At 44.7% G+C, this 27,815-nt stretch overlaps 1 protein-coding gene across 16 annotated transcripts in view; it reads left to right on the plus strand.

The window, feature by feature from the left end:
* The window catches only part of CSMD1 (CUB and Sushi multiple domains 1), a 1,616,238-nt gene that overhangs the window by 1,506,504 nt on the left and 81,919 nt on the right, over positions 1-27,815 (plus strand). For all 16 annotated transcript variants that reach the window (XR_005595828.1, XM_039529053.1, XM_039529047.1 and 13 more), the window contains one exon: positions 11,530-11,703. Coding sequence is in view for 15 of the 16 variants with exons in the window: in XM_039529053.1 (XP_039384987.1) it covers positions 11,530-11,703 (174 nt within the window). In the remaining variant the exon portion in view is untranslated. The remainder of the gene's footprint in view (positions 1-11,529; positions 11,704-27,815) is intronic.

Here is a 27,815-nt window from a genome sequence, read left to right on the forward strand (position 1 = left end):
CTCCAGGGCCACTGCCAATCTACCCTGGAGGAAAATTCCTTCCCAACCCCAAATATGGCGATCAGCTGAACCCCGAGCATGTGGGCAAGACTCTCCAGCCAGACCCTCTGGAAAAGGCTAACAATATCCCAACATTGACCCTTTGTACTAATTACCAGTGTGGCACGTTATAGACCTATTGACTAAACCCGTTATCCTATCATACCATCCCCTCCATAAACTTATCCAGCTTAATCTTAAAGTCATGGAGGTCCTTCGCCCCCACTGTTTCCCTCGGTAGGCTGTTCCAGAATTGCACTCCTCTGATGGTTAGAAACCTTCGTCTAATTTCAAGCCTAAATTTCCTGACTGACAGTTTATATCCGTTTGTCCTCGTGTCCACATTAGCACTGAGCTGAAATAATTCCTCTCCTTCCCTGGTATTTATCCCTCTGATATATTTAAAGAGTGCAATCATATCTCCTCTTATCCTTCTTTTGGTTAAGGAAAACAAACCGAGCTCCTCAAATCTCCTTTCATACGACAGGCTTTCCATTCCTCGGATCATTCTAGTGACCCTTCTTTGTACCCGTTCCAGTTTGAATTCATCCTTCTTAAACATGGGAGACCAAAACTGCACACAATACTCCAAATGAGGTCTCACCAACGCCTTATATAATGGGACTAGCACCTCCTTATCTCTACTAGAAATACCTCGCCTAACGCATCCCAAGACCGCATTAGCTTTTTTAACGGCCACATCACATTGCCTACTCATAGTCATCCTACGATCAACCAGGACTCCTAGGTCCTTCTCCTCCTCCGTTACTTCCAACTGGTGCGTCCCCAGCTTATAACTAAAATTCTTGTTAGTCATCAATCAATAGAAAGACTCCCATTGATTTTCAGCATGCATTGGATCAGAGCTTTGGGATCCAAGCAGGGGCGGCTCTAGAAAATAGGCTGCCCCAGGCAGCGCGTGTGCTGCGCCGCCCTTCCTCGGTCCCGCGGCGGGTCCCCTCTTCCCGCGGCTCCGGTTGAGCTCCCGCGGCAGGTCCACCGGAGCCCCGGGACGAGCGGACCTGCCGCAGGCATGACTGCGGGAGCTCCACCGGAGCCGCGGGAACAGCGGACCTCCCGCGGGCACAGCTGCGGACGGTTCGCGGGTCCGGCAGCTCCGGTTGAGCTGCCGCAGTCATGCCTGCGGGAGGTCCAGCCGAGCCGCGGGACGAGCGCCCCCTCCGCAGTCATGCCTGCGGCAGGTCCGGTCGTCCGCGGCTCCGGTGGACCTCCCGCAGGCATGACTGCGGCAGGTCCACCGGCCCAGCCTGCCGCCCCCTAGATTTGGCCGCCCCAGGCAACAGCTTGGTTTGCTGGTGCCTAGAGCCGCCCCTGGATCCAAGGGAGAAGAGAGCCTTTCAGAGCTAGTATGCCGGCATAAATTTAGCTCAGTACAACTGTGGCTGAAAATAGTTCTCATTTACATAGGCTCATTAGCCTATGTAAAAAGAGCTCATGGTCTCTGTCCAGTTTCTAATGGACTAATATCCATATCACAAAAAAGTTATCAAACTGGCAGTCGTGTTAGCTGTCTCAGAAACGGTGTCCAAGAGAGCTGTAAAGTAACTGTTCTATGGATAACTAAAGGCTTTCAATTTCCAGGCAGTTAGTATGAAAACATTTAGTGCCCAATCCTACATAACTGCCAATGAGTCCAAAGGCCAGATTTTTCATCCTGGCTTGATCCCATGCACTGGTTTTCCTTGTAACATTTTGTGCCCACAAAAATTGCACCTGCAATTAATTTAAGACCAAACATGTCTGTATACATTTGCAAATCAAAATGGTATTTTAGGTGTCTAGCAATTAATAATCCTGATTCAGAACAGCACTTAAGTAAGTGCTTAAACCCATCCCTACACAGAACGGCTCTTAAGTATGTTTTTAAATCCCACTGAAGACAAGGATGGAGTTAAGCACATGCTTAAATGTTAGGCTGAGTAGATATGCCTTGCTGAATTAGGACCAATGTTTGTCCTGCTATGAATTTTAAATGTAAAATTTCACTCCCCCCAAAAGAAAGACGTATTTCAAAATTTAGGCCTAAATGTCTATTTAACAACTTTCAAAAATACTAGGTAGCCTTTTTTTCAAAAGCATAAAAATGTAATAAAAAATCTGTAAAAATCCAGAAAAATAGAGACTTTTACACTGCTAACTCTGAACTACTGTATAAGGCCTTTATCCTGCAATGGATAGTGCACAGGTAAACTGCTGCACCCTTTGATTTTTTTTTAATTATACAGAAAAATAAAATAACTCTGGCTGTTGCTTGTATATCAAGCTCTCTAATGGAAGTGCTGACCCAACCTTGAACCTGTTCAGTAATTTCTTTAGTTCTTGAAAGCATATTATAAGAAATGATCCACTAACAGCCTCCTTAATGTATGTAGAACCTAATTTGACCAGATTGGGAAATTAGATAAATTTGCTGTTTTATTGTCCCGCTCCTTCAGTTCTTGAGCTGTTGGGATGTTTAATCTAATCAAGGCCAGACTGACAGAAAACCATTAAATCTAGTAACTGGAGTGATCTGTAAGTGAAATGAATAAAATGGTAAGTGCACAGGGCTGCTAAGTTCTTATTCAGATAGCAATAATATAATATTCCAGTTGGCACTTCTGAATTATCCTTGTACTCGAGATTTCCTGTGCTTCCATATATATGGCTTTAATGCAGCCATTGCACCTTAATTTTTCACTCATTGGTTATTCAATAATCAAAATTCAAGTGTAAGGAATCTCAGGATTTGGGCTGACTGAGAAGACTCTGCAAGAGTACACAGTTTCTGTTTGATTCAAACCATATGTGATTATTAAACTCTTTTTTTTTCTAGTAATCCTTCGTGTTCCTTTTTTTCATCTGTTTCATAGGCATTTTTAATCAAAGACACTCTTGCCCCGTTATCCTGAGAGGTTGGACAATATTCAGGGCTTTATAGATTTGTTTCCATTAGGAGAAGAAGTTATTGATATGTGTCTGTTATATTCTTTGGTGCAATACTGTTTACTTACAAAGAAGGTACAAAAAGTTCTTCTTCAAATGATTACACTTGTCCATTCCACTCTTGGTGTGTGCACACCCTGAGCACAGTTGCCAGAAATTTTTCTCTCAATGGTACCCATCAGGGTGACTCAAGTGCTCTCTGCTACCATGCACCATTAGCATAGAAATAAAGTAACCAGCCAACTTCACACCCCCACAGTTCCTTCTTACAGCCCATAACAGTCACTGGAACCGTTCTTGCATTTCACAAACTCTCTAAGTGGTCTTTATTCTTACTGCACACAGTTAGTTGTAGTTATTTACTGTGAATTTTAGTGAAGTTTGGTAAATTTTTTAGTTGTGGAGGGGGTTTGTGGCATTTTCATCTGATGCCTGGTGCTGAGGGATGCCTTGGTCACGGGGCTTTAAGCCCTGTGCCTCCTGTAACAAGGTTTTGCTCCTGAGCGATCTGCAGTCAAGTTGTCTGGAGTGCCTGGTAGAAGCTCAAATCAGGGACTGCTACCATATCTGCGGGGACTTTAAGCCTTTCACAAAGAAATATTGGGAGGTCAGCCTGAAGTTTTTGCTCGTGGAGGCAGCACTGAGACCTCCATCTGAGCCACACCGGTCAGACTAGCACAGACTGGGTCGGCATTGGTAAAACTGCCAGGCATGTGGATCAGAGTAGAGTGCGATCTAAGCCAAAGCACTCCTCTACCTTGGTACCGTAGAAGTCAGCATTGATTCCAGCACCTATTTAGGCACCATCAAGTCTGGTAACAGAAGAGCCTTCTATATCTGTGGCACTACATGGTACTGATACTATCTTGGAACCAATCACACCAGAGGCATTTGCCACTGCTAGGGACCTTCAAGACATTTTATCTAGTGTGGTCCCTTCAAAAGTGGCCCTGCCTTTCAATGAGGCCATTATGGACCCTGTTAAGACTTTGTGGCACACCCCCACATCCCTTCCCCTTTACTTCAAAAAGGGCTGATTGTAAATACTTTGTTCCTGCCCAAGGTTATGAGTTCCTTTATACCCATCCCACCACAGCCTGAGAATCGTGGTGGTGTCCATTGCCAATGGGAGAGAAAGACAGGGTCATCAGGGACAACCTCAAAATCAAAACATTCAAATATATTAGGCTTGTTTGATAGGAAAAGTTTATTCTCACAGGGGGTTTCAGCTCAGAATTGCAAACCAACAAGTGCTTCTGGGGAGGTATGATATTAACGTGGGATTCCATACAAAAAATCAAAGACTTGTTCCCATAAGATGCCAGGCAAGAGTTTTCCTTGATAGTGGAGAAGGGTAAAATGGTGGCAAGTGCCTCTTTAGAAGTGGCACTGGAAAACTTTTCTGCCAGGACCACGGCTTCATCAGTTGCCATGTGCAGGAGTTCATGGCTACAGTCCTCAGGGATCCCACATGAGGTCCAACAGACTATTCAGGACCTGCCCTTCGAAGGAGCTTGATATTTTAGGAACAGATGGACACAAAGCTTCATTGGCTAAAAGACACAAGAGCCATCCTAAAATCCCTTGGGTTATACCCCCCTGCTCCTTCAAGAAAGTACTATGGGCCTCAACAGCCCCTTCAAAAGCAGTGGACATGTTATTCCTTGACTTTAGCAAAGCTTTTGATATGGTCCCCCACAGTATTCTTGACAGAAAGTTAAAGAATTATGAGCTGGATGAATGGACTATAAGGTGGATAGAAAGCCAGCTAGATCGTTGGGCTCAACAGATAGTGATCAATGGCTCCATATCTAGTTGGCAACTGGTATCAAGCGGAGTGCCCCAAGGGTCAGACCTGGGGCCGGTTTTGTTCAATATCTTCATTAATGATCTGGAGGACAGCGTGGCCTGCACCCTCAGAAAGTTTGCAGATGACCGAATGGCTAGGCAGCAGTTCTGCAGAAAAGGACCTAGGGGTTACAGTAAACGAGAAGCTGAATATGAGTCAACGTCAATGCGTGCCCCACACAATTATCCAGGATGTTCTAAGCAGTCATTTTGATTGGATGCTTTAGGATGCCATACCAGTTTCTGTGATTCCAGACCCTGATTTGTCCTTTATTTGCAAACCACCTTTACCATTTTTTGGTGCTTGGTCCCGTATTACCACAGACTGTTGGGTGTTGAACACGATGGAAGTTGGATACACCTGACAGTTCATTTCCACCCCTCTTTCCCAACCCCCCACATTCCTCTTCAGGGACCCCTCTCATGAAGAACTTGTGGTCTAGGAGGTTAAATTTCTCCTTCAGGAGGGACTGTGGAAGAGGTTCTGCAGATTTAAGAGGGAAAGGGTTCTACTCCCATTATTTCCTAATCCCAAAAGCCCAGGGAGGTGTCAGACCCATTTTGGACCTGGATCAACTCAACAACTATAAAGTTCCATATGGTCACTCTGGCATCCATTATCCCCTACTTGGATCCCAGAGACTGGCACACCATCCTTGATTTAAGAGACACTTATTTTCATGTGTCAATATACGAGGAACAAAGATTCCTCAGATTGTGGTGAACCATGCACCCTACCAGTTCATGGTTTTCCTGTTCAGCCTGTCTGCAGCTCCTCGGATGTTTACAAAATGTGTGATGGCTGCCCTGAGGAAGTTAGGGATGCAGGTCTGCCCTTATCTAAATGATTGGCTAGTCAAGGGCCAATCCGTGGGTCAGGTATGGTCCAACATTTGACTTATCCAATTGACATTTAAGGCCCTAGGCCTTCTAATAAATGCATACATGTCTATCCTCACTCCAGTGCAGAGGATATTGTTAATTGGGGTGGTGATCAGGGCCTTCCTCCCAGAGGTACATTTCCAATCAGTCAGATCCCTGATAACACACCTCAAATCTCATCCTATCACAACAGCCTGAAACTGTATGAGGGTCCTAGGTCACATGGCCTCATGCACATACATAGTACAACATGCAAGACTGCACCTCAGACCTCTCCAGGTGTGACTGGTCTCAGTGTACTCTCTAAACTGTCTCCCTCTGGATGCTGTACTTACAATACCTACTAGGGTTCTTATCTCTGGGAGTTTTGTGTTGCCCACTCAATCAACCTTGAGGCCTCTTACCTTCTGGAAGCACAGAATGAGCTGGCAGATTACCTCAGCAGGTCTTTCTCCATATGCCATGAGTGGTCTTTCTGACCAGATGTGGCCAGAGACATTTTCCAACAATGGGCCACTCCCCAAATAGACCTGCAAGCAGGTTCAACAGAAAGTGTAACTAATTCTGCTCCCTACAAAGCCACAGTCTGGGTTCCATCATGGTCATCTTCCTATTACAGTGATGGGACACCTTTATTATGCCTTCCCACCTTTCCTGCTTGTGCACAGAGTACTGCTAAAGATCAAGTGGGACCACACCCAGATTATTCTGATAGCCCCAGCATGGGCTGGCCAACTCTGGTTCTCCACTCTGCTAGATCTCTCAGTGGCAACTTCAATCCTACTTCCCTTGCACTGAGTTCTAATTTCCCAGGACCATGGTCGGCTGCTCCACCCAAACTTGAGCTCACTTCATCGAAGAGCCTTAAAGCTCCATGGCTAAATCCCAGAGAGCAGGCTTTCTCAGAGTAAGTTCATCAGGTCCTATTAGGCAGTAGAAGACCATCCACCAGGACTACTTACCTCTTCAAGTGGAAGTGGTTCTCTGCATGGGCATCCCAGTGTGGAGTCTTGCCCATGCAGTCATACTTGAATACTTATTGCACCTGAAAGAGCAAGGTTTAGCAATCTCCTCTGTCAAGGCTGACCTGGTACCAATATCAGCTTTCCACCCTTGGGTGCAGGACTGGTCTGTTTTTTTTTCAAATGACATGTCTATCAGATTCCTCAAAGGCCTAGAAAGGTTATACCCTCAAGTAAGAGAGCCCTTTCCTCCCTGGGACCTGAATTTGGTCTTATGAAAGCTTATGGGTCCACCGTTTGAAACTTAAGCAATGTGCTCCCTATTATATCTCTCCTATAAAGTGGTTTTCTTAGTGTCCATCACTTTGGCCGGAAAGGCCTCAGAACTCTGTGCCCTCATATCGGAGCCTCTGTACAGTCTTCTTTAAAGACAATGTGTGTTTATGGCCTCACCCCAGTTTCCTCCTGAAACTGGTTTCACAATTTCATAGCAATCAAGCAATCTACCTACCTCTTCTACCTGAAGCCTCAAAGAAATAGGAACGAGCAATGTCTTCACTCATTGGATGTTAGACGGGCTCTAGCTTTCCACATAGAAAGACCATTCTGATGCTCCACCCAACTGTTCATAGCTGTCGAGGATGGGATGAAAGGTCTACCATCTCTTCACAGACAATTTTGTCCTGGATTACTTCATGTATGCACACTTGTTATGTTCAGGCAGATGTTTTGCTACTAGCAAACCTGACTGCTCATTCCACAAAGTCACAAGCATTCTCAGCAGCACCGTTAGTGCAGATTTGTATTCAGGACTTTTGTAAAGCAGCTATCTGGGCATTGGTGCATACGTTCTCCTCCCATTATGTCATCACTCAGCATTCCAGAAATTATGCCAAATTTGGTCGACCTGTACTGCACTCTGTGTGTCCACGAACTCCGATCCCTCCACCTAGTCTTTTGCTTGGGAGTCACCTAGAGCGGAATGCACATGTGTAATTATTCGATGAAAAACAGCAGTTACTAACCTTCCATAACTGTTGTTCTTTGAGATAGACTCATAGACTTTAAGGTCAGAAAGGACCATTATGATCATCTAGTCTGACCTCCTGCACAATGCAGGCCACAGAATCCCACCCATCCACTTCTATAACAAACCCCTAGACTATGTCTGAGTTATCGAAGTCCCCAAATTGTGGTTTGAAGACCTCAAGCTGCAGAGAATCCTCCAGAAAGTGACCCGTGTCCCATGCTGCAGAGGACGGCAAAAAACCTCCAGGGCCTCTGCCAATCTGCCCTGGAGGAAAATTCCTTCCCGACCCCAAATATGGCGATCAGTTAAACCCTGAGCATGTGGGCAAGACTTACCAGCCAGCACCCAGGAAAGAATTCTCTGTAGTAACTCAAATCCCAACCCATCTAACATCCCATCCCAGACCCCCGGGCATACTTACCTGCTGATAATTTGGCAACTGATAATCAAAGATCAGTTGCCAAATTAATTGCCAAAATTAGGCTATCCCATCATACCATCCCCTCCATAAATTTATCAAGCTTAGTCTTAAAGCCAGATATGTCTTTTGCCCCCACTACTCCCCTTGGAAGGCTGTTCCAGAACTTCACTCCTCTAATGGTTAGAAACCTTCGTCTAATTTCAAGTCTAAACTTCCTAGTGTCCAGTTTATATCCATTTGTTCTTGTGTCCACAGTGTTACTAAGCTTAAATAATTCCTCTCCCTCCCTAATATTAATCCCTCTGATATCCACCTTTCAATTTTCATATTGATCCCCATCTTTTCCAATTTAACTAATAATTCCCCATGTGGAACCGTGTCAAATGCCTTACTGAAATCGAGGTAAATTAGATCCACTGCATTTCCTTTGTCTAAAAAATCTGTTACTTTCTCAAAGAAGGAGATCAGGTTGGTTTGGCACGATCTACCTTTTGTGAAACCATGTTGTATTTTGTCCCAATTACCATTGACCTCAATGTCCTTAACAACCCTCTCCATCAAAATTTTTTCCAAGACCTTACATACTACAGATGTCAAACTAACAGGCCTATAGTTACTCGGATCACTTTTTTTTCCTTTCTTAAAAATAGGAACTATGTTAGCAATTCTCCAGTCCCTGAGTTTACCGATTCATTAAAAAATCTTGCTAATGGGCTTGCAATTTCATGTGCCAGTTCCTTTAATATTCTTGGATGAAGATTATCTGGGCCCTCCGATTTAGTCCCATTAAGCTGTCCAAGTTTGGCTTCTACCTCGGATGTGGTAATATCTACCTTCATATCCTCATTCCCAATTGTCATCCTTCCATTTTCCCTAAGCTCCTCATTAGCCTTATTAAAGACCGAGACAAAGTATTTATTTAGATATTGGGCCATGCCTAGATTATCTTTAACCTCCATTCCATCCTCAGTGTTTAGCGGTCCCACTTCTTCTCTCTTTGTTTTCTTCTTATTTATATGGCTATAGAACCTTTTAATATTGGTTTTAATTCCCTTTGCAAGGTCCAACTCTACATGGCTTTTAGCCTTTCTCACTTTTGAACGTGTCCATTCCATGACCCACCTTCCTACCCCTCTACAGTGGAGTTTTCTGGAAAGAAGGAACTGGGAGGAGGGAGGTGTAGGATCGGCTGGGCACTTTATACTGGCACTACTAACGCACAGCAGCGGAGGGCACTTGAGTCACTCTGATGGGTACCACTGAGGGAAATATTTCCAGTGACTGTACTCGGGGCACGCACACACCTAGAGTGCAATGGACATGCGCAACACATCTCAAAAAAAATAGTTATGGAAGCTTAGTAACCATTTTTTCTGTTTCCCTGAATGCAGTAGAAAGAAACAATAGCTGCCCATTTCCTTGATCAGAAATCACTCTGATTTTCCAGCAAGATCCATGTGTGAGGAGCTCTGTCTCTTGCTTCTCTTGATCTCTGTTCCCTCTTAGGCTTTCTCACTTTCTGCTTGTTTTTCCTCCCCTTTAATACACAAACACAGCTTGTCAAACAACACTAACCACTGCATTTGCAGTCAGAGAAGGCTTTATCCCACAGGGTTATTCTTCTGACCATGCCTTGCCATGTAGCCCCTTGCCTTGAGCAGTAGTTTCCACTGTTTCCAGCTATCTTGCTATATAAAAAGACTTAATTGCACCTTCCATTTAAATTGAAAGAAAGGTGCATAACACACCTATTGTCTTTAACCAGGTCTGTGATTGTCCATAGATCAAAGACACTTTTGGTGGCAGCCATTAACACTTTCCAATATAACAGCATCCCCAACCCCCAGCTCTGGTTTAAAGTGATAACACCCTAAATGACTTATCCAAGACTGAAAGAAAGGAACTAATCTAACAAATTAAAATGTATATAAGCTTAACTATTTAGATATTTACAGTGTCTTTTTGTCAGGACTTCTCAGAGCACCAACCCAGATCAGTTCAACTGTCACCCAGATCTCATTTGAGTTTTCTACTCTTCCTGCCCCCCCACACCCCTTTCCTGTTAAACAACCAGGAGGGCCCTCTTTCAGTCTGCTCCTGCCATGTGTCCATTGCTTCTGTGGAGTCTGCCAAATAGGGCAGCTTTTGTCAATTGTGTTCTAAGGGAATTCATTATAGTCTGTCACATCTCTACCAGCCTCACTTTGTACATATTCAACCTCAGTTTCTGAGTGCAACCAAGCTGAACTTCTGTCCCAGTAGTACCTTCTCAGATGGTCCATATATTCTTGTGTCAATACTTAGCATACCCATTGGCATTAACCAGGCCCCTTATTTTCCTGTGTGAACACATAGGAGCAGGTTACAATCCTGCCATAAAGTACACCAGAAAACTATGTTTAAGACTGTGACACAAACAAATAAAATAGAAGGCCCAATTCTCATTTACACTATGGCCTGTTTGTGCTGCTGAGGCAGAATAAGGGGCCTAAAAGAGAGTGTAAATGTAATTTAGTGCCAGAAAAATATAAAGGGGCCTTGTGTAAATGACAATCAGGCCCAGAGAAAATAAGTTGAAATATGACTAAGCCTCCCATCATTGTATATTGCACCTCAGTATTGAATATAACATCACATCAACATTCAAATTTTCAAAAATGGCCAGTAGCTTTGGGTGCCTATCTTGAGATAACTGGAAAAATTAGGCCTCAGAGGTATTTATTATCCATAGGTCCAACCGAAACTAATAGGAGCTCCAGTTGCTCAGTGCCTTTTAAAATCAGGCCCAAGCTGTCTCAGATAAGGCACTCAAATGCTGAAGACCCTAAAGTCAATGTCCACACTTGAAAATGTTGGTCTTAAACTCTTGCACTTACTAAAATAGTGGCCTTTTTTTTAAAAGTCTTAACCACAGCATGTTACCGAACAATGACATTGCCCATTGATTTTAATGGGAGCTGTCAGTGCTCATCATCTCTATCAATCAGAAATTTAGGTTTGTAAGTTTAGAATTTAAGTGCTTAACTGTGAATAACTTAGTTTCAAAAATTGACTTCCCTGTTTATAAGTATATGTTCTTGGCTTGCCACAAAAGAAACTCCATCTGACTTTTGACAAAGTTCCTTTAAAACTGGGGGTGTAAGTAAGTTATACAAAACATAACTAAAATATTTTAACTTAAACACTTGATCGTCCAAAGTACTGAGCACTGCAATTCCTGTTGCCTTCACTGGAAATCAAAGGAAGTGTGCATATCACAGCGCTTTGCATGATTTGGTTCTAATACCATGCTTGTCATGAAGGTGAACGAAACAGTACTTTTTCCATTAGCATCTTTTCAATATTAACAGGATTTTAATATATACATATGTTTTATTGATTGGTTTGTTCCTTTATTCTAGCTGGGCATTGTGGTTCTCCAGATCCAATTGTAAATGGCCACATTAGTGGGGATGGCTTCAGTTACCGAGACACTGTGGTCTATCAGTGTAACCCTGGCTTTCGGCTTGTCGGTACATCTGTCAGGATTTGCCTGCAAGATCATAAGTGGTCTGGACAAACTCCCGTTTGTGTCCGTAAGTAGCATTTATTTTTCACTGAATTGTTTTTTGTTGAATTTTGTTAATAATTATGAGTGGGATTTTCAAAAGTGCCTGGCTCATGATTTTATTTAATAGATTTTAAGGCCAGAAGAGAACCTTATGGTCATTCAGTCTATTTTCCTGCATAGAACTGCACCCAGCAATTTCTGATCAAGCCCACAAACTCTGTTTGCAGTATGGCATATCTTTTAGGGTATATCTATACATAGTGGTACAGCTGCTCCGCTGCAGTTTGTCTAGTGAAATCGCTCTATGCCAACAGAAGAGAGCTCTCCCATCTGTGTAAAAAACCACTTATGTGAGCAGCAGAAGCTATGTCAGTGGGAGAAGCTCTTCCGCTGACAGCACTGTGCACACAAATGCTTATGTCAGTGTAACTATGTCACTCAGAGGGAATATTCACACCCCTGAGTGACATAAGTTTTACCAACATAGGCTGTAATGTAGACACAGCCTTTAAAAGAAAGATTTACTTTTCCCTTAACTTTCAATGAGACTTGTGCCCTACCTCTCTTAAGTGCTTTGAAAATCCCACTCTTAATTACTGAAATTCTTCAGTTTTCTCATCCTCCCTGCCCCCTTTGATGATAGGTTGGCTGATATTTTCTTGAAACATATAACTTTTATATTAATGTCAAGAATGAGTTAATATTTCTCTAGCTATTGTTTCATTGACTTATTTTGGGGTTTTCAATTTTAATAAGATTTCTGATTTTTCTTTAATTTGTGGTGTTTTTTTTAATAGATTTTTCATTTATGTCTTAATTTTTGTCATGATGTAGGTTTATAATGAAAATAGGAGTATTTTCATTCCCATATGACTACAAAGTGGTTCACACAGTGATTATCAATAGCATGTTCAATTAATTTTAGTATCTCCGTTTTATTGCTGAGATGTACACTACTACTGAACCATTAGATAAAAAAAATGTTAATTTTTGATTTGTAAAAATAATATCTTCTGAAGAGTAAAATGGGACATTTTCACCTGGCCATAGCTTCCAGCAAAATCTACAAAAAACGTCATTGTCCTTTTAAAAGCCATTTACATACTTAAGTTATGTGCATTCTTCAAAGGAGAATTGCCACCTATCTCCAGTGAATCTTGTATTGTATTTATTTTACAGTGTCTTAGCTGACTGTGGGGATCAAATCTCTTTAAAGATAGTAGCTAAAACTGAGAAGGAAAAGGAGACTTCTCCCTACTACATTATTAATATAATTACTATTTTAGGTGGAGCTTACAGCAACACTTATCTATAGTTAAGATTGCCTAAGACATTCCATTATAACACATTATCAAATTTTTCAGTTGATTATAATTTTTGCCAAACTTTAACCACTCAGACAGAAATTTTCCATGCCAGAGACCTAGCTCCATCTTCTTTTCTTTTCTTTTCTTTTCTGTTGCTCTGAAAATTAACCCCAAACTTGATCAAATTACAAGTCTCTGAAAAATATTGTTTCCATATGTTCATTAAAGGTTTGATAGGACTAACAGCAAAATTCTCTGAACATTCCATCTCCACTGAGCATTCTCCAGTCCACATTACTGTTCCAACCATACTCAGCTAGCTCTTTCCCCGTGTTGCTCATTGACTGTGTTTCAGCCCAGGACAGAGGAAGACTTTTCAGCAGTTACTCTTCCCAGCTTCCAAAGCATCCAGTGGCACCAGAAATTAGAGTAGAAAAAGACTGTCTGTCTTGTGCTCTCAATGCTCCCTTTGAATCAATGGAACCCACTCAGCATGGAGGAAGAAGAGCAGAAAGGAGCCATAGCTGAGGGAAAAGGTAGAAGGGCAGATGGAGGTTGTAGTCTGTGAGCTTGATGGGGTAGAGGATGCTTGGTTGTGCCACTCCTGGTTGGACTGTATTTATTTATCTCGCCTCCATCTCCGCTCGCCCCATTCTCGGACCACCATTTGGTGGCCATGATGGCCTTTCTCACCTTGGGGAGACCAGGATCAGCCTATTGGCATTTTGATAATATCTTACTGGAGGATGTGGGTTTTGTGGTGTCCTTCCGAAAGTTTGGCTGGCCTGGAAAGGGCAGAGGCACATGTTTCCCTTGAAGCAGCAGTGGTGGAATGTGGGAAGGTCCACGACCGGCTCTTTTGCCGTGATTACTCCTAGAGAGCCAGCTGGCAGAGAGATACAGTAATAGAGCAGTTGGAATGACATGTCTTGAAGCTGGAGAGGCATCTGCAGAGTGTGTTGGGAGAAGCCAGAGGTGCTCCAAGCCTCCGATGGATCGCAGCTTCGACTTCTTCAACACCCTGGAGAAAAGGAGTGGGGCTAACAAGCACATTACCTTCCCGCAGTGGGTGACAGCATCCCTCTTACAGATCTGGTGGAGATGTGGGGGAGGGCCAGGGCCTTCTACACTAGCCTCCTCTCCCTGGATCCAACCAATGCCTGTGGAGTACTTTGGGATGGACTCCTTATGGTCAGCACGGGTGACTGGGACCAGCTGGAGCTACCACTCACTCTGGCTCAGTTCTTGGAAACCCTTCATCTGATGCCCACCAATAAATCTCTCGGCATCGACGAGCTGACCATGGAGTTCTACTGTGCATTCTGGGATGTCTTTGGCCAGGACCTCACCATCATTTTGGCCGAGTCCTTCAGGATCAGGGTTCTCCTCCTGTCATGCTCGTGGCCTGTGCTTGATCTGCTACCCAAGACGGGATCTCCATGACCTTCGGAATTGGTGCCCTATCTTGTTCCTTATCACAGACTACAAAGTCGTAGTGAAGGCCATCTCAGTGCAGCAGGGATCTGTGTTGGCAAATGTGGTTAATCCTGACTGGACCTACAGCGTCCCAAACTGTATCATCTTTGATAATCTTTATTTGGTCTGGGACCTCCTCAAACTTAGGTGTAGAGATGATCTGTCATTTGCCTGCCTATTCCTGGACCAGGAGCAGGCATTCAACAGAGTGGATAATGGTTATCTCCTAGGCACTCTGTGGGCTTTCAGCTTCAGGCTCCAGTTCATGGAATTTCTCCAGTTATTGCATGCTTCCATGGAGTGTTTGGTCTAGCTCAACTGGACCCTGACTGAAACTCTGATCTTCAGTCGATGGGTGCGTCAAGGCTGTCTGCTGTCAGGCCAGCTGTACTATGGCCATCGAGTCCTTCCTCCATCTTCTCTGCAGGAGGTTAATGGGGTTGATGCTCCATGAGCCAGACTTGCAGGTGGTCCTGTCAGTGTATGCCAATTTTGTGCTCTTTGTGGTCCCATACACAGGTGACCTAGTGCAAGTGGAGGCCTACTAAGCTGTTTACTTGTTGGTCTCCTCTGTCTGGGTCAACTGGGTGAAGAGATATTGTTACAGTTACAGTAAAATTGCCCCTTATGGGTTTTTGGGGGGGGGGGGTAAGCACCAGCATTGTATATTGCTAATGCTTTTAAATGCATTGGAAAGGATTTTGGGAAGGATTGAAGGTGTAAGTGTAATGTAAAAAAAAAATGGCAGGTTGCAAGGGAGGAAGGGAAAAAGGGATGGGTTAACTTGACAATTTAGCTAGACTTGAAGATAAGGAGCAAAACTGCCGCCCAAGGCCAATGCACACGAAGAGACTCTCTAATGCCAAAAAAGTCGGAAGCTTGTATCTCAACCCTGACCATCCATTAACAAAAAAACAAACAAACACTGATATAACGCTGTCCTTGGGAGCCAAAAAATCTTACCGCGTTATAGGTGAAACCACGTTATATCGAACCTGCTTTGATCCACTGGAGTGCACAGCCCCGCCCTGCCTCCCCGGAGTGCTGCTTTACTGTGTTATATCCGAATTTATGTTGTATCAGGTCATGTTATATCGAGGTAGAGGTGTATATATATTCCTGGCAAATCAGGCTAAAACCTCTTTAAAAAAAATCATGTGCTCCAAAACATGGTAAAAAAATAAAATAAAATAACCTTAAAGCAGGGCAAAGCACCCGCAAATCATAATAGTTGCAAATCACTAATTAAAAGTCTGAGACAGAAATTGGGCTTTGCCACTAGACAGGTGGCAGCCATTAGAGTGGGTGAAGGGGGAGCAGGTCGTATGTATGGCACCCCCAACTATAAAGAAGAAGAGCACCATGTGGGGTAATTACAAAAAGGAAAATGACCAGGAGGGGTGGGAGCTAGTTAAGGAGCCCACCCTCCTTGCTAAATTGGTAGTGGAACAAAGCCTGTGCCCATGGAAAGGGATGGTTCAATGAGAAAAAAAACAAGATTGGGCCCAGACAAGCAGGCAGGCAACAAATAAAAAAATCAAAAACAGGTTAAAAGCCCTAAGGGCATAGTGGCAGGAGTAAGGAAAGTAGTAAGTGCAAACATGGGGAATAGTTGGGGATGGGTGGTGGGTGAGCTCCCTACCACCTGCGCTCCAGGCCATCTAGTGGCATGCGGGTCCGCTTTTCTAACTGGCTGTGTCCCTTTTTATCCTCCATCCCTCTCTGCCAGAGAACTGGCACAATGTGGAGGACAGGGTGGTTGAGCATGGATGGGACAGCTCCGGTGCCTTTTCCTGTGGGAGCGGAGGCTGGTGCTTAATCAGTTAGCCCTGTCCATGCTCCATCACCAGCTCAACCCCCTGAGCCCAGCCCTGGATTCCCTGGCCTACTTTCAGAGGTTAGCTCTGGAGTTCTTTTGGCCAGGACAGCACTGGGTCTCTGCAGGGAGTCTGAGCCTTCCCCTGGAGGAGTGGGGATAGGGCCTGCTCTGCCTCCTCAGTCAGGTCCATGTCCTCTGCAGAGATTCCCTTATGGTGCAGGTAGTCCAGTGTGGCAGGCATTGGCACACACCTTCCTCCACTGCCTCCGAGGGCTCCAGTACAACTGGCAGCTCTTTTACCTCCATCTGAGGGGTTTTCTGCAGGACCAGCTGGTCTTCTACCAGGGCCTCCTTTAGACCTGGAAGTTGGGCTCAGCAAACAGGCCTGAGGCAGCAGCCAAGTGGGAAGATCTCCTCGTGTAGCCTCTGCTACATAACCCTGAGCTCAGTGTGCGGGTGGCAGAGTACCCTTCGGTATGCCAGCAGTTGGTCCTGGCAGGTACCACCAGGATCAGAGACCTCCTAGATTATGACCAGAGGGCCTGGGTGGATTCCCTGGTGCTCGGCTGGCACATAAGGTTCTCCACCCCTCGCTCCCCTCAGCACATAGTCCTGGAGATGAGAGCAGCCTTATCACCTGCCTCTTAGGCCTTCCTTAAGTGGGTACTGCGGGAGGATACCCCTGCCCATCCCACACCCCTGGCCCTCTGGATTTTGTCATCAGGCCCTTGCCCTGTGAGCTCCCCCAACCCCTCTATCTGTACACACTTGTACTCCACACCTTTTATTTCCTCACCCTTGTGTCCTGCCCTGCTATGAAGTAGAGGGACCTCCTACCATGTGTGAAGGGTTAGGAGCCCTGATGGGCCAGCCTGAAGTCCACCTTGGTCCCGCACTGCACCCCCCAGAGATATTACTTTGTGGCTCCTTCACGGAGCCATGAGCACAGGGGTGTACTTGCCATGGTTCACCCCCATCCCTGACACCTGCCCCTCCTGCGGCATGAGGGAGACCCTGGTGCACATCCATCTTGAGTACACCAGGCTGCAGCCTGTTTTCTGGCTCCTTCAGAACTGTCTTCTTAGGTTCTGGTGGCACTTTCCCCCACACTTCCTGATTTAGGCATACCCCATCTGTGGCCCCAAGACCTCCTTGTCAACCTCCTCTTGGCACTGACCAAGGTGGCCATCTCCCTACCAGGATGCTGGATGGGGAGGTGCTCTGCAACTCTGGGACCCATTTCCACTTCTTCCTTTGATCAGGTATCCAGGCAAAGTTCTTCTGGGCCATGTCTGCTGGCTACCTGAATGCTTTCGAGGAGGAGTGGACGTTGCGTTGAGTTCTCTGCTCAGCGTTCCCCTCTGGCTCCATGCTTTCGACCCTTTGACCTCAGTCTTGTCCCTGTTGTTCATTATTTGGCTCCTCCCCTTAGTCTGGGAGGGGCCTTTATCTGTGAGTGGGTTTGTGCCCATCCATCTCCAGATTCTCATTAGGTACTCACTTCATGCACTCTGTCATACTCTGTCATACTTCTCCTTAAGTAACTTAGATGCTGTTGCATGCCTCCTCTCATCCTGGCCTGAATGTTGAAGGTTAGCAATATCAACACCACTATATAAGAGAAGAGACAGGTACAGGCTGCAGATAATTGTCTGTCTACAAACATATGTGGCACGTGTGTCCATCTAAGCACTTCCCAATAATTAAAAACTACTACTTTCTTTCCAGGAGTAGAAGTAATTTGATCAGATTATTGGACAAATATTTTGTTTTTTTATTTTTGTGATAGTGTTTGGGTGTGATAAGAATTAATCAAGGGAAAGCTAAGTCAAAGAGATGAGTTTTTCATTTTGGTTTGACTGCTGAGAGCTGTGTCACACTTCTTTCTGTGGGCAATGGCCTCCACAGACTTGGTCCATTTCCTATGAAAGATTGGTCTCCTGCATGTTGTGTCCTATCTGATTAGGAGCTATTGGATGAATCACACAGACACTATATAGTTTTAAAGTATGATTGCACAGATCACTGATTTAATCCCGCAGCTCAGAAAATAGAGCATGCAGCTTTTGTGTATGTAGCTAGCTGAACTTCCTAGTCAAAACCAAATCCTGGAGTGGACTCAGTTGACCCAGCTGCTATACTCGGTATTCTGAAAGACCAGCACCAATCACAGAATGGATTTTCCATAAACAATACTTCCCTCCTTTCTCCCCCAAACTTTAAATTAAATAATAGTTATTATATTCACCTATTTGAAATTCTTCCAACTTATAAATTAAACACAAAAAGCATAAAATAAATGTCAAAAGTTGGATGATAAATTAACGTCTGCAGAAACAAAGCCATTTATGTTATATAGTCCTTCAAATGCACTGGAGTTTGATGGCTACTTCTTTTTGGGTAATCATGATTACTTGGTCGAGTAGTGTCCCTTCGGGTGCTCTACTGTAGATGAGTTTGCATTCTTGCACCTCTGATCAGAAATTTTAGATAGCAGTGCCCATTTGGCCCACACACGCGCTGTCCCTGATTCATGCCTTACATCAAGGCTATATAGCATCATACAAGCAAATTGCTCTCAGTTCCTTTCAGCCACCCTTGTCCTGAGATGGTGTGATTAGCAGTCCGAATCAAGTATCAGTTTGCTTTGTATTTTTATAGTTGATGATAGTTCCATTCTTTGTTTCTCAGTAGAGTTTCCATTTTCTCCATTCCCCATTTTTTTCTTTTTTCTCTCTTTTTTTTTAATTTCGTACACCTTTCGTTTTCTCCCTAATAATGCTGACACCTTCCCTCCCCCACTTACTGGGGAATACCCCCTATCAAGGATTATGTCTGGCTGCCCTGGGTTCAATCACTGCCTCTCCTGTAGAGAGGCAATATCAATCAGCGATGGACACTTGTTCTATATGCGGTGCCTTGGAGAGGCTCACATTCCGGAGAAGTGCAGCTTCTGCCAAAAAGGTCAGGACAAGGAAGAGCTGCAAGCAAAAAATTTAATTCTTAATGGTGGACAGTTCCCTTAGACCAGCCTCTGATCCAGATCCTGGGTCTCCTTGTGAACTATGGTCAACCCAGAGACCATCAACTTCCAAGGAAGGGGTGCCTAAGAGAAAATCTACTGACTCCCCTCAGAAGGCTTCCAATTAAAGGGCTACAGGCCCCTGATATGAAGGTTTGTTTCGCCAATGGAACTCCCTGGCAAGATCAGCCACTTCCTCACTGATGGCATTGGCAGCATCGCAGCATGGCATTCATAAGACACCCGAGGAACCATGAGTAGGTACCATCACAAAGCCAAAATACCTATGTGGCACTGGATCAAAAGAGAAAGAGTTCGTACCATCTCTACAAAACTGGCAGGCAACAGTACCAAGAGATTCCAGAAAGTCTGGTTCTGGTGCCCATTGCATGGGAGACCTCAGCCTACTCCACCAATTCCCTCGATACCAGTGAGCCTGCAGCGGCAAAACCTAGGAGTACTTACCATCACTGCAGTACCAGAGAAGTTTCATTTCTCCAGGGATCTACAGGTAACTGAGATGCCAGAATCTCTGCTACTCAGTATCGGCTCTCCGATTCCAACTATATCCCAATCACTGGGATCACACTCTGCACTGGGACACTCACCACCAGCTGCCCCGTCAGCCCCACCATTCTCCAGAGAAGAGGCAGACAGTGAGGAGGATGGCAATCCCTCCTTACCTCATACCACAGCTCACCTAAGCAACATCTGGGCCCATCCAAAGTGCACCCACATTTGGTGTTTCAACCCACCTGGTGAGGACATCCAGGGATGCCACCATCCATGCTGTTTCCTCTACTCCAGTGGATATACTGGGATTCTTGGGCAGCTTACAGTCATCATTTATCTAGGGCAGTATTGGGCAACCTGCAGCCCACAGGCCGCATCCGGTTCATCAGGGTAATCCGTTGGTGGGCTGCCAGACAGTGTGTTTACGTTTGCACAGCCGCCCGCAGCTTCCAGTGGCCGCAGTTTGCCGTTCCCGGCCAATGGGAGCTGCAGGAAGTGGTGCAGGCTGCAGGGATGTGCTGTCTGCTGCTTTCTGCAGCTCCCATTAGCCAGGAAATGGACCTGACAGTACTCAACTACATATTCAGTCATTGGGGGACCCTAACAATAGACTTGATTGCTACTTACCTGAACAATGCCTCCATTATTGCTCCAGAAACAGGCTGGGGAAACAGTCACTAGGAGAAGCATTCCTCCCCCAATGGAACAGAGAGCTTCAGTATGCGTTTCCTCCATTCCCTCTTCTCATTTCACATAAGCCACCAAACAGTCAACAGATCACACCCTTTGGTCAACATTGACCTGGGCTGAATAGATGATCCAGAATTGACAAATTTACAACATGGTTGAAATATGGTCTTACCCATAAAAGTGGAAAGTCAGGGTTGGTTCTTATTGTTGGGGGTAAAGTCAGCAAGCTTGTATTGCCATTATGCCTTCTGAATTGTAGTTTTTTTCTTCTTAAATAGAGATCTTCAGTTTATAGAGCTAACAATCCTATATCGTTTGTAAGGAAACAAATCTTAAAAACTGGAAAATATTATAAAAAGTAGTAATACACTGAACTGTGTAGATACTGCTGAAAATATCCAGTCCAAATATTTAGTACTTTAATGATTTCCATATTTGGTACCAAGACATCATTTTACCAGAGCATATATGAAATACTTATAACTAGGATATTATGTATATTATGGGGGTGGGGAAATTGGGGAATAGAGAAGAGGGTGAGGTCAGATTTGTAATGCACCAGTTGCATGACATGATGCTATCAAAAGTGACCTTGGAATTTTAAAAAAATCCTGACTGCTACTTAAAATACATAAAAGCTCTGTGACTATATATAAAAGCTTTGAAGGGATTGAAAAATACTATGCCAAAATTACCCGCCTTGTCTTCTTTTTATATTTTCCAGCACTTGTAGTTCTTAGGCAAGCTCAAGAATTGTAGTGTTGATCTGTCAATAGGTCAGTGATGTACAACAACAATAATGGTGATGTGCTAGGGTTATACTCAGTGTTTCAGACCTTTTGTTTCTGAAAGACATCACAAAAAGCAGCATCTGTCAAGAGTAATGAGGGGTGTAAACAGGAGCAGAGTGACTGGAAATATGCATCTGTTGAAAAAGACAATAATCTAAACACAAATGACCTTCACTTTCAGAATTTTTATAGGAGACTTCAATTTTATGTTGCAAGAGCCTACTGTATATCATCTGTTTTGACAGTTTACTGAATTCCAAGTGTAGATGGTCCCAGGAAACGTCACCCTTAAAATATAATATTATTAAGTAGATATCATATTCTATGATTTCCGATGTGTTGGAAATTGGCTTGTTTATTGAAACTCTAAAACCTTGATAATCTGTAGTAGTTTTAAAAGATAGAAGCAATTGAGCTAGCATACAACACTTCCTGTATAATAGCTAGATGTTATTGTGACAAAGTGGGAATTTTCTGCAATATTTTTATGAATCATATGTGGGTCTCAGTTTCCCCTATATTATACATGGCATCCACCTAAGGGGAAAGGCAGTGAAGGATGATGTGCTCGCAGGGTAGGCTAAGAGACATAGGTATGTATGTCACCTGGCTGTTGGAGCCCAAAGGAGTAATTGAAAGAGACTGGCTGAGGCTGACCCCATATCGCTGGAGAAACTAAGACAATGGCAAATCCAATCACCAGGACATTGACACCTAGAAACCAATGACCAAAAGGGAGATGTATTTCCTCTCCTCTTAGCACAGAAGATGAGGAAAGACGCCAGTTCGAGAACAAAAGACTAGGAAGGTGTGAGGTGGTGGGTATAAGACGTAACTGCTGGAAGAAGTCTGGGCTCTCATCTGGGAACTGATCAAGGAGGTCAGACTGAGAGAGGCATAGAGCTTGAACAATAGGGTTTATTGCAGCTTCGTTGAGCTGTGGGCTAACCAGAATGGTGTATGCTTTAACTAAGGTTTCCAGGTGTCTAGTTTTCGACCAGAATGCCCAGTCAAAAAGGGAACCTGTTGGCTCCAGTCAGCACCACTGACCGGGATGATAAAAGTCCAGTCAGCAGCACAGGGGGCTAAGGCAGGCTCACTGGCTGCCATGGCTCTGCACGGCTCCTGGAAGCACTAGCATTTACCCCCTCCGACTCCTACATATAGGAGCAACTAGGGGGTTTTGCACACTGCCCCTGCCCCAAGCGCCGGCTCTGCAGCTCCCATTGGCCAGGAACCATGGGAGCTGGGGGCGGTGCCTGTGGATGGGGCAGTGTGCAGAGCCGCCTGTCTGTGTCTCTGCATAGGAGCTGGAGAGGGGACATACCACTGCTTCCGGGAGCTGCCTGAGGTAAGCGCTGCCTGAAGCCTGCACCCCTGGCCCCCTACCTGTGCCCCAACCTCTGCCCCAGCCATTATCCCACTCCCACCCTTTGAACTCCTCAGTCCCAGCCTGGAGCACCCTTCAACACCCCAAACCCCTCATTCCCAGCTCCACCCCAGGGCCCACACCCCCATCCAGAACCCTCACCCACCTTGAACCACAACCCTCAATCCCAGCCCAAAGTCCCCTCCTTCAACCCAAGCCCCTCATCCCTGGACCCACCCCAGAGCCCACACTCCCAGCCGGAGCCCTCATCTCCTCTTTCATCCCAATCCACTGCCTCAGCCCAGAGCCCCCTTCCACACCCTTAATTTCTCATTTCTGACACTACCATTGAGCCTGCACCCCCAGCCAGAGCCCTCACCTCCTCCCACACCCTTTGCCCCAGCCCAGTGAAAATGATCGAGTGAGTGAGGGTGGGGAGAGCAAGTGACAGAGGGAGGGGGGATGGATGAGTGGAGGCAGAGCCTGGAGAAGGGGTGGGGCTTCAGGAGAGGGGCGGGGCAGGAGAAGGGCTAGAGTGTTTGATTTTGGACAAGTAGAAAGTTGGAAACCCTAGCTTCAACCTCCATTTCTCTATGCTAACCTAAGGACTTCCTATGTTGTGTTCCAGCTGACTAATAAATCCTACTTCTTTTGACAACACTGTTTGAGTATCACTGTGAATACTTGATGAGGTGCATTGATCACTGAAGAGTATAAAGTCTCTCTCAGGAGTCTGTCTCAGTTGGAATAACTGAGCAGAGCTCACCATCTGAAGCAAGAATAATGAGGCCTGAGGTTCAGTGATGCTGCAAGGCTTACCCTGGAGGAAGACCTTTGGGGGTCACTCACTGGAGGGGTTCCTCCTTGAAATCGTTCCATAGCTTAAGGCATAGCACTGGTTTGTGGATCCGTGATAGTACATAGTTAGATTTTTTAGAGCCAGATCCTCAGGTGGCATAAATCACTATGGTTCTGTTGATTTTGGTAAGGCTGATTTACACTAGTTGAGGATCTGGCCTTTAATCCTTTATAGAAGGAAACTCACATTGACATCCAAGAAATTGTTCCTCATGTTGAAAATGGTCTTGGGCAGTTAGACACCCAGTAAAAATGAAAGGAAACACATTTTAATTTTTTCAAGTAAAATGCAAAGCAATAAAAAAATGCAACAAACGATGTTTAAATGAATACAGTCATTATTACTGACACAATGTCAAAGAGATGCAAATATACATCTGTGTTATTTTCTGCTTTTAACTTATTTCTTTTTTCATTTTTATCTTTTTTCCATTTTGTCACAGAAATAGGCCAGTGCCCGACCATAAAATAAGAGTACAAAAGTTATAAGTGTTCTCTAAAAATATAGTTCCTAGTAGTTGTATCCTGTATGAACTATGGAACAAATTAATAGAAGGAAATGCTTTCTTATGCAACACATGATTTATATGTGGAACTCGTTACTGTAAGATAATATTGAGGATGATGTCTTTAGCAAGATTTTAAAAACAGTGAACATTTGCATAAATAATAGGAACACCAATTACATTAGAATAAAAATATGTAAGGGATATTTCTTTTCATAACTGGTCTACTACTGGGTTTCTTAAACCTTTTCTTAAGGCACCTGATACTGTCTGATCTTAGACACAAGATACTACTCTGAAACTAGATCTAAATGAATCACTGATCTGGTCCCATATGGCATTCAAGTTTATTATAAAGCACTTCTGAACTTGATTTAACTATTTTTCCTTCTCTCTCTCTCTCTCTCTCTCTCTCTCTCTCTCTCTCTCACACACACACACACACACACACACACACACACACACAGATAGAGATATAGATATAGATATAGATATAGATATAGATATCCTGGCCTCTGATTCCTTCCCTTTTGTGCTTCTTTTCACAGATTTTCCAGGGATTCCCCACGTAGCATAAAGAGCAGAGCAAAAAGCCCCTGTATATCTTACTGACTCAATTCAGATTCGGCTCTCTGAATTAAAGCAGTTAATGAATAGATATTCTAGATATTCATTTCTTTAATATTTATTAACCTCTGTCACTGTGTTTCATGCTATACAAATCAGAGCAAGTCACAACCCAGGGCCAGCATCTTGAGACATGCATAACTTTGACTGGATGAGTAGTTCCATTGACCATAAGATTTACAATTAGAAGCAATGAATGGTAGTGCAATTCTAAACTATTGTTTATAACAGTGGCATCCTGTATGAGCATAGCAACAAATTTAGTCAATGGAACTGGGCACTTAGGCCTTGTCTACATTGGCAAGTTACTGTGCAGTAAAGCAGCTTTTTGCGGTATAACTCCCGAGGTGCACACACTCAGGGCCATCCTTAGGCATATGCAGCATACGCAGCTGCATACGACACCATGAAATTTGGGGCACCAAATTGCCTGAAATTTCATGGTGCCCAAGGCAGCTGCATGCTGCATATGTGGTAGCACCAACCCCGGTGACCAGCTCTATCCCTCAGCTGGCACCCCCTGCAAGGGGCAGGGCTGTCCCTGGGGGTGTGTGGGGCCCTGGACAACCCTCTGCCCTGCCTCTTACTCTTTTCCCTCTGCTCCGCTCCCAGCTCGCCCACATTCCACCTCACCAGCGATGGGAAGCAGAGCACTGTGGCTGGGAGCTGATGGAGCAGAGCGGGCTGGGGCCGGGCTGCTCCGCTTCCTGCTACTACCGGGTGAGTGGGGGATCCCTTCCCCCAAACCCTCTCCCCTGAGGGACATTGCTGGGGCTAGGGTGAGGGAAGCGGACCAGGCTGTTCCTGGGCCCCCGGTAATCCCCTGGGCCACTCTGGGCCTGTGGGGCCCCCAAAAGTGGCTCCCCACAGCTCCTGCCTCCCAGGACCTGGGTGGGGAGGCCTGGGGCCCCAGACAGCCCCCCCACGGGGGGCTGCATAGGACACCCAAATGGCTAGGGACAGCCCTGCACACACTGCCAGCCTACTTGGTGTGCAGAACTCCTCAGTTGCAGGATTGCAAAACAACCCCACCTCAACGAGAGTCATAAGCCTTAAAGCGCAGAGGCTCCTGCACTGTATTGGCAGTGTAAACATATTACAGCACAGAAAGCAATCAGTTGGCCACTGGAAGAGTTCCATAATCCCTCAAATGGCTGCTCTGCTCATTGTTTTGAACTCAGCTGCTCTGGAGATATGCTCCCCTCCCCTTTCAAAGCACCATTTCTGACAGCCCTTGCATGCTGTGCTGATCTGCTCCAGGACACAAAGCAAATCATAATGTGGAATGCTCGTGCTGTTGAACACAGAGGCAGGCGTGTGTGTGTGTGTGAGAGAGAGAGAGAGAGAGAGGGCTGGGGCTGATGTTGGGGTTTCCCCCTCCCCCTGCCCAGGTTTTCTGCCACCCCAAACGGCAAAAAAAAAAAAGCCAATCGGTGGCACTTTGGCAGCAGCTCAGTCGTGCCGCTCCATTCTTCGGTGGTAGTTCAGCAGTGGATCCTTCACTCCCTCTCTTTCTCTTTGGTGGCAGCTCAAAGAGGAAAAGAGTGTCCCACCCAAAGACTAGGAAGGGCCACTCCAATAGCGGATGGAGTACCACCCCTTTGTATTGCCCGCCCCAAACACCTGCTTCCTTAGCTGGTGCCTGGAGCCGGCCCTGTCCCGCCTCAGGACTGTTTGCTTCCTGTTGCTGGCTGAACAGCAAGACACTCTCAGTCCCCCAAAACATCTCCCCTGCCCTCCATACACACATACACTCCCTGTCCCACACTCTGCTCTCCTCTACACTAAAATCGTGAGTGATGTTGAGAAAGTGGATAAGGAAAAGTTATTTACTTATTCACATAATACAAGAACTAGGGGTCACCAAATGAAATTAATAGGCAGCAGGTTTAAAACAAATAAAAGGAAGTTCTTCTTCACGCAGCGCACAGTCAACTTGTGGAACTCCTTACCTGAGGAGGTTGTGAAGGCTAGGACTATAACAATGTTTAAAAGGGGACTGGATAAATTCATGGTGGCTAAGTCCATAAATGGCTATTAGCCAGGATGGGTAAGAATGGTGTCCCTAGCCTCTGTTCGTCAGAGGATGGAGATGGATGGCAGGAGAGAGATCATTTGATCATTGCCTGTTAGGTTCACTCCCTCAGGGGCACCTGGCATTGGCCACTGTCGGTAGACAGATACTGGGCTAGATGGACCTTTGGTCTGACCCGGTACGGCCTTTCTTATGTTCTTATGTTCTTATGTTCAGTAGAAAAGCAGCTGGCAAGGTAGTAGGATGCCCATGGAACAATGGGATTGGGAAACCTGCATCGTGTGACGCTGTGTCTACCCCATGAAGCATTGCAAACCCTTCCCAAAGCACCCTGCGGCCAGCTGCACAGTGGGATAGCAACCACAATGCACTGCTGTCTTTGCCATTGCAAGAACTGCTAATGTGAATGCGCTCCACCGTCACAAGGGGTACAGTGTGGACATGCAACCATGGTTTAATTCCATCTCTTTAATAAAAGTGGTATTACTTGTTGTTCAGAAACTTGCCCGTGTAGACATACCCATAGTTAAAGTTAAGCATATGCATAAGTCTCTGCAGGATAGAATTTCTTATGAGAAGACACAAACCAAAGTACTTAATAATAATAATTAATAATTTCCTTACATTCAGAAAATCTATTTGAAATAATATTTCAGCAGAATAGATCCAAAACTTTCTGGTAGATAAAATCAGATTTTGTGTTACTAAGGTTAATACTGGGTTCTGACTCCTCCCTTAAATCAACATTATTTAAAATCCTGCTATTCAAGAGGCTTGTGTTTCTGATGTGTTAAATAAAATCTGAGTTGATTGGAGTACAGGATTCTGTCCCTACAACATTTGGAATCATACAAGAGAAGGAGGAATGACTTTGTTTTAAACGATCTAGTTTAAAGATCTCAGATCTGCCTAAATTATTCTATATATCTAAGTATACTCATGTATATTCATATTAATTTTATTGTACAGTGGTTAAAAGTAAAGTAAAATATAGATACTGGACATCTTCTGAAATTTTTTCAACATTTTTTGTAAAGAAATAGAAAAATCTCCACAAATTTATCTTCTATTTCCTTCAATTTATTACTTTACCAGTACGTAAATAGAAAGTATGACTAAATTTC

Source organism: Mauremys reevesii, linkage group 3 (assembly GCF_016161935.1).
Source record: "Mauremys reevesii isolate NIE-2019 linkage group 3, ASM1616193v1, whole genome shotgun sequence".
Taxonomy (NCBI): domain Eukaryota; kingdom Metazoa; phylum Chordata; order Testudines; family Geoemydidae; genus Mauremys; species Mauremys reevesii.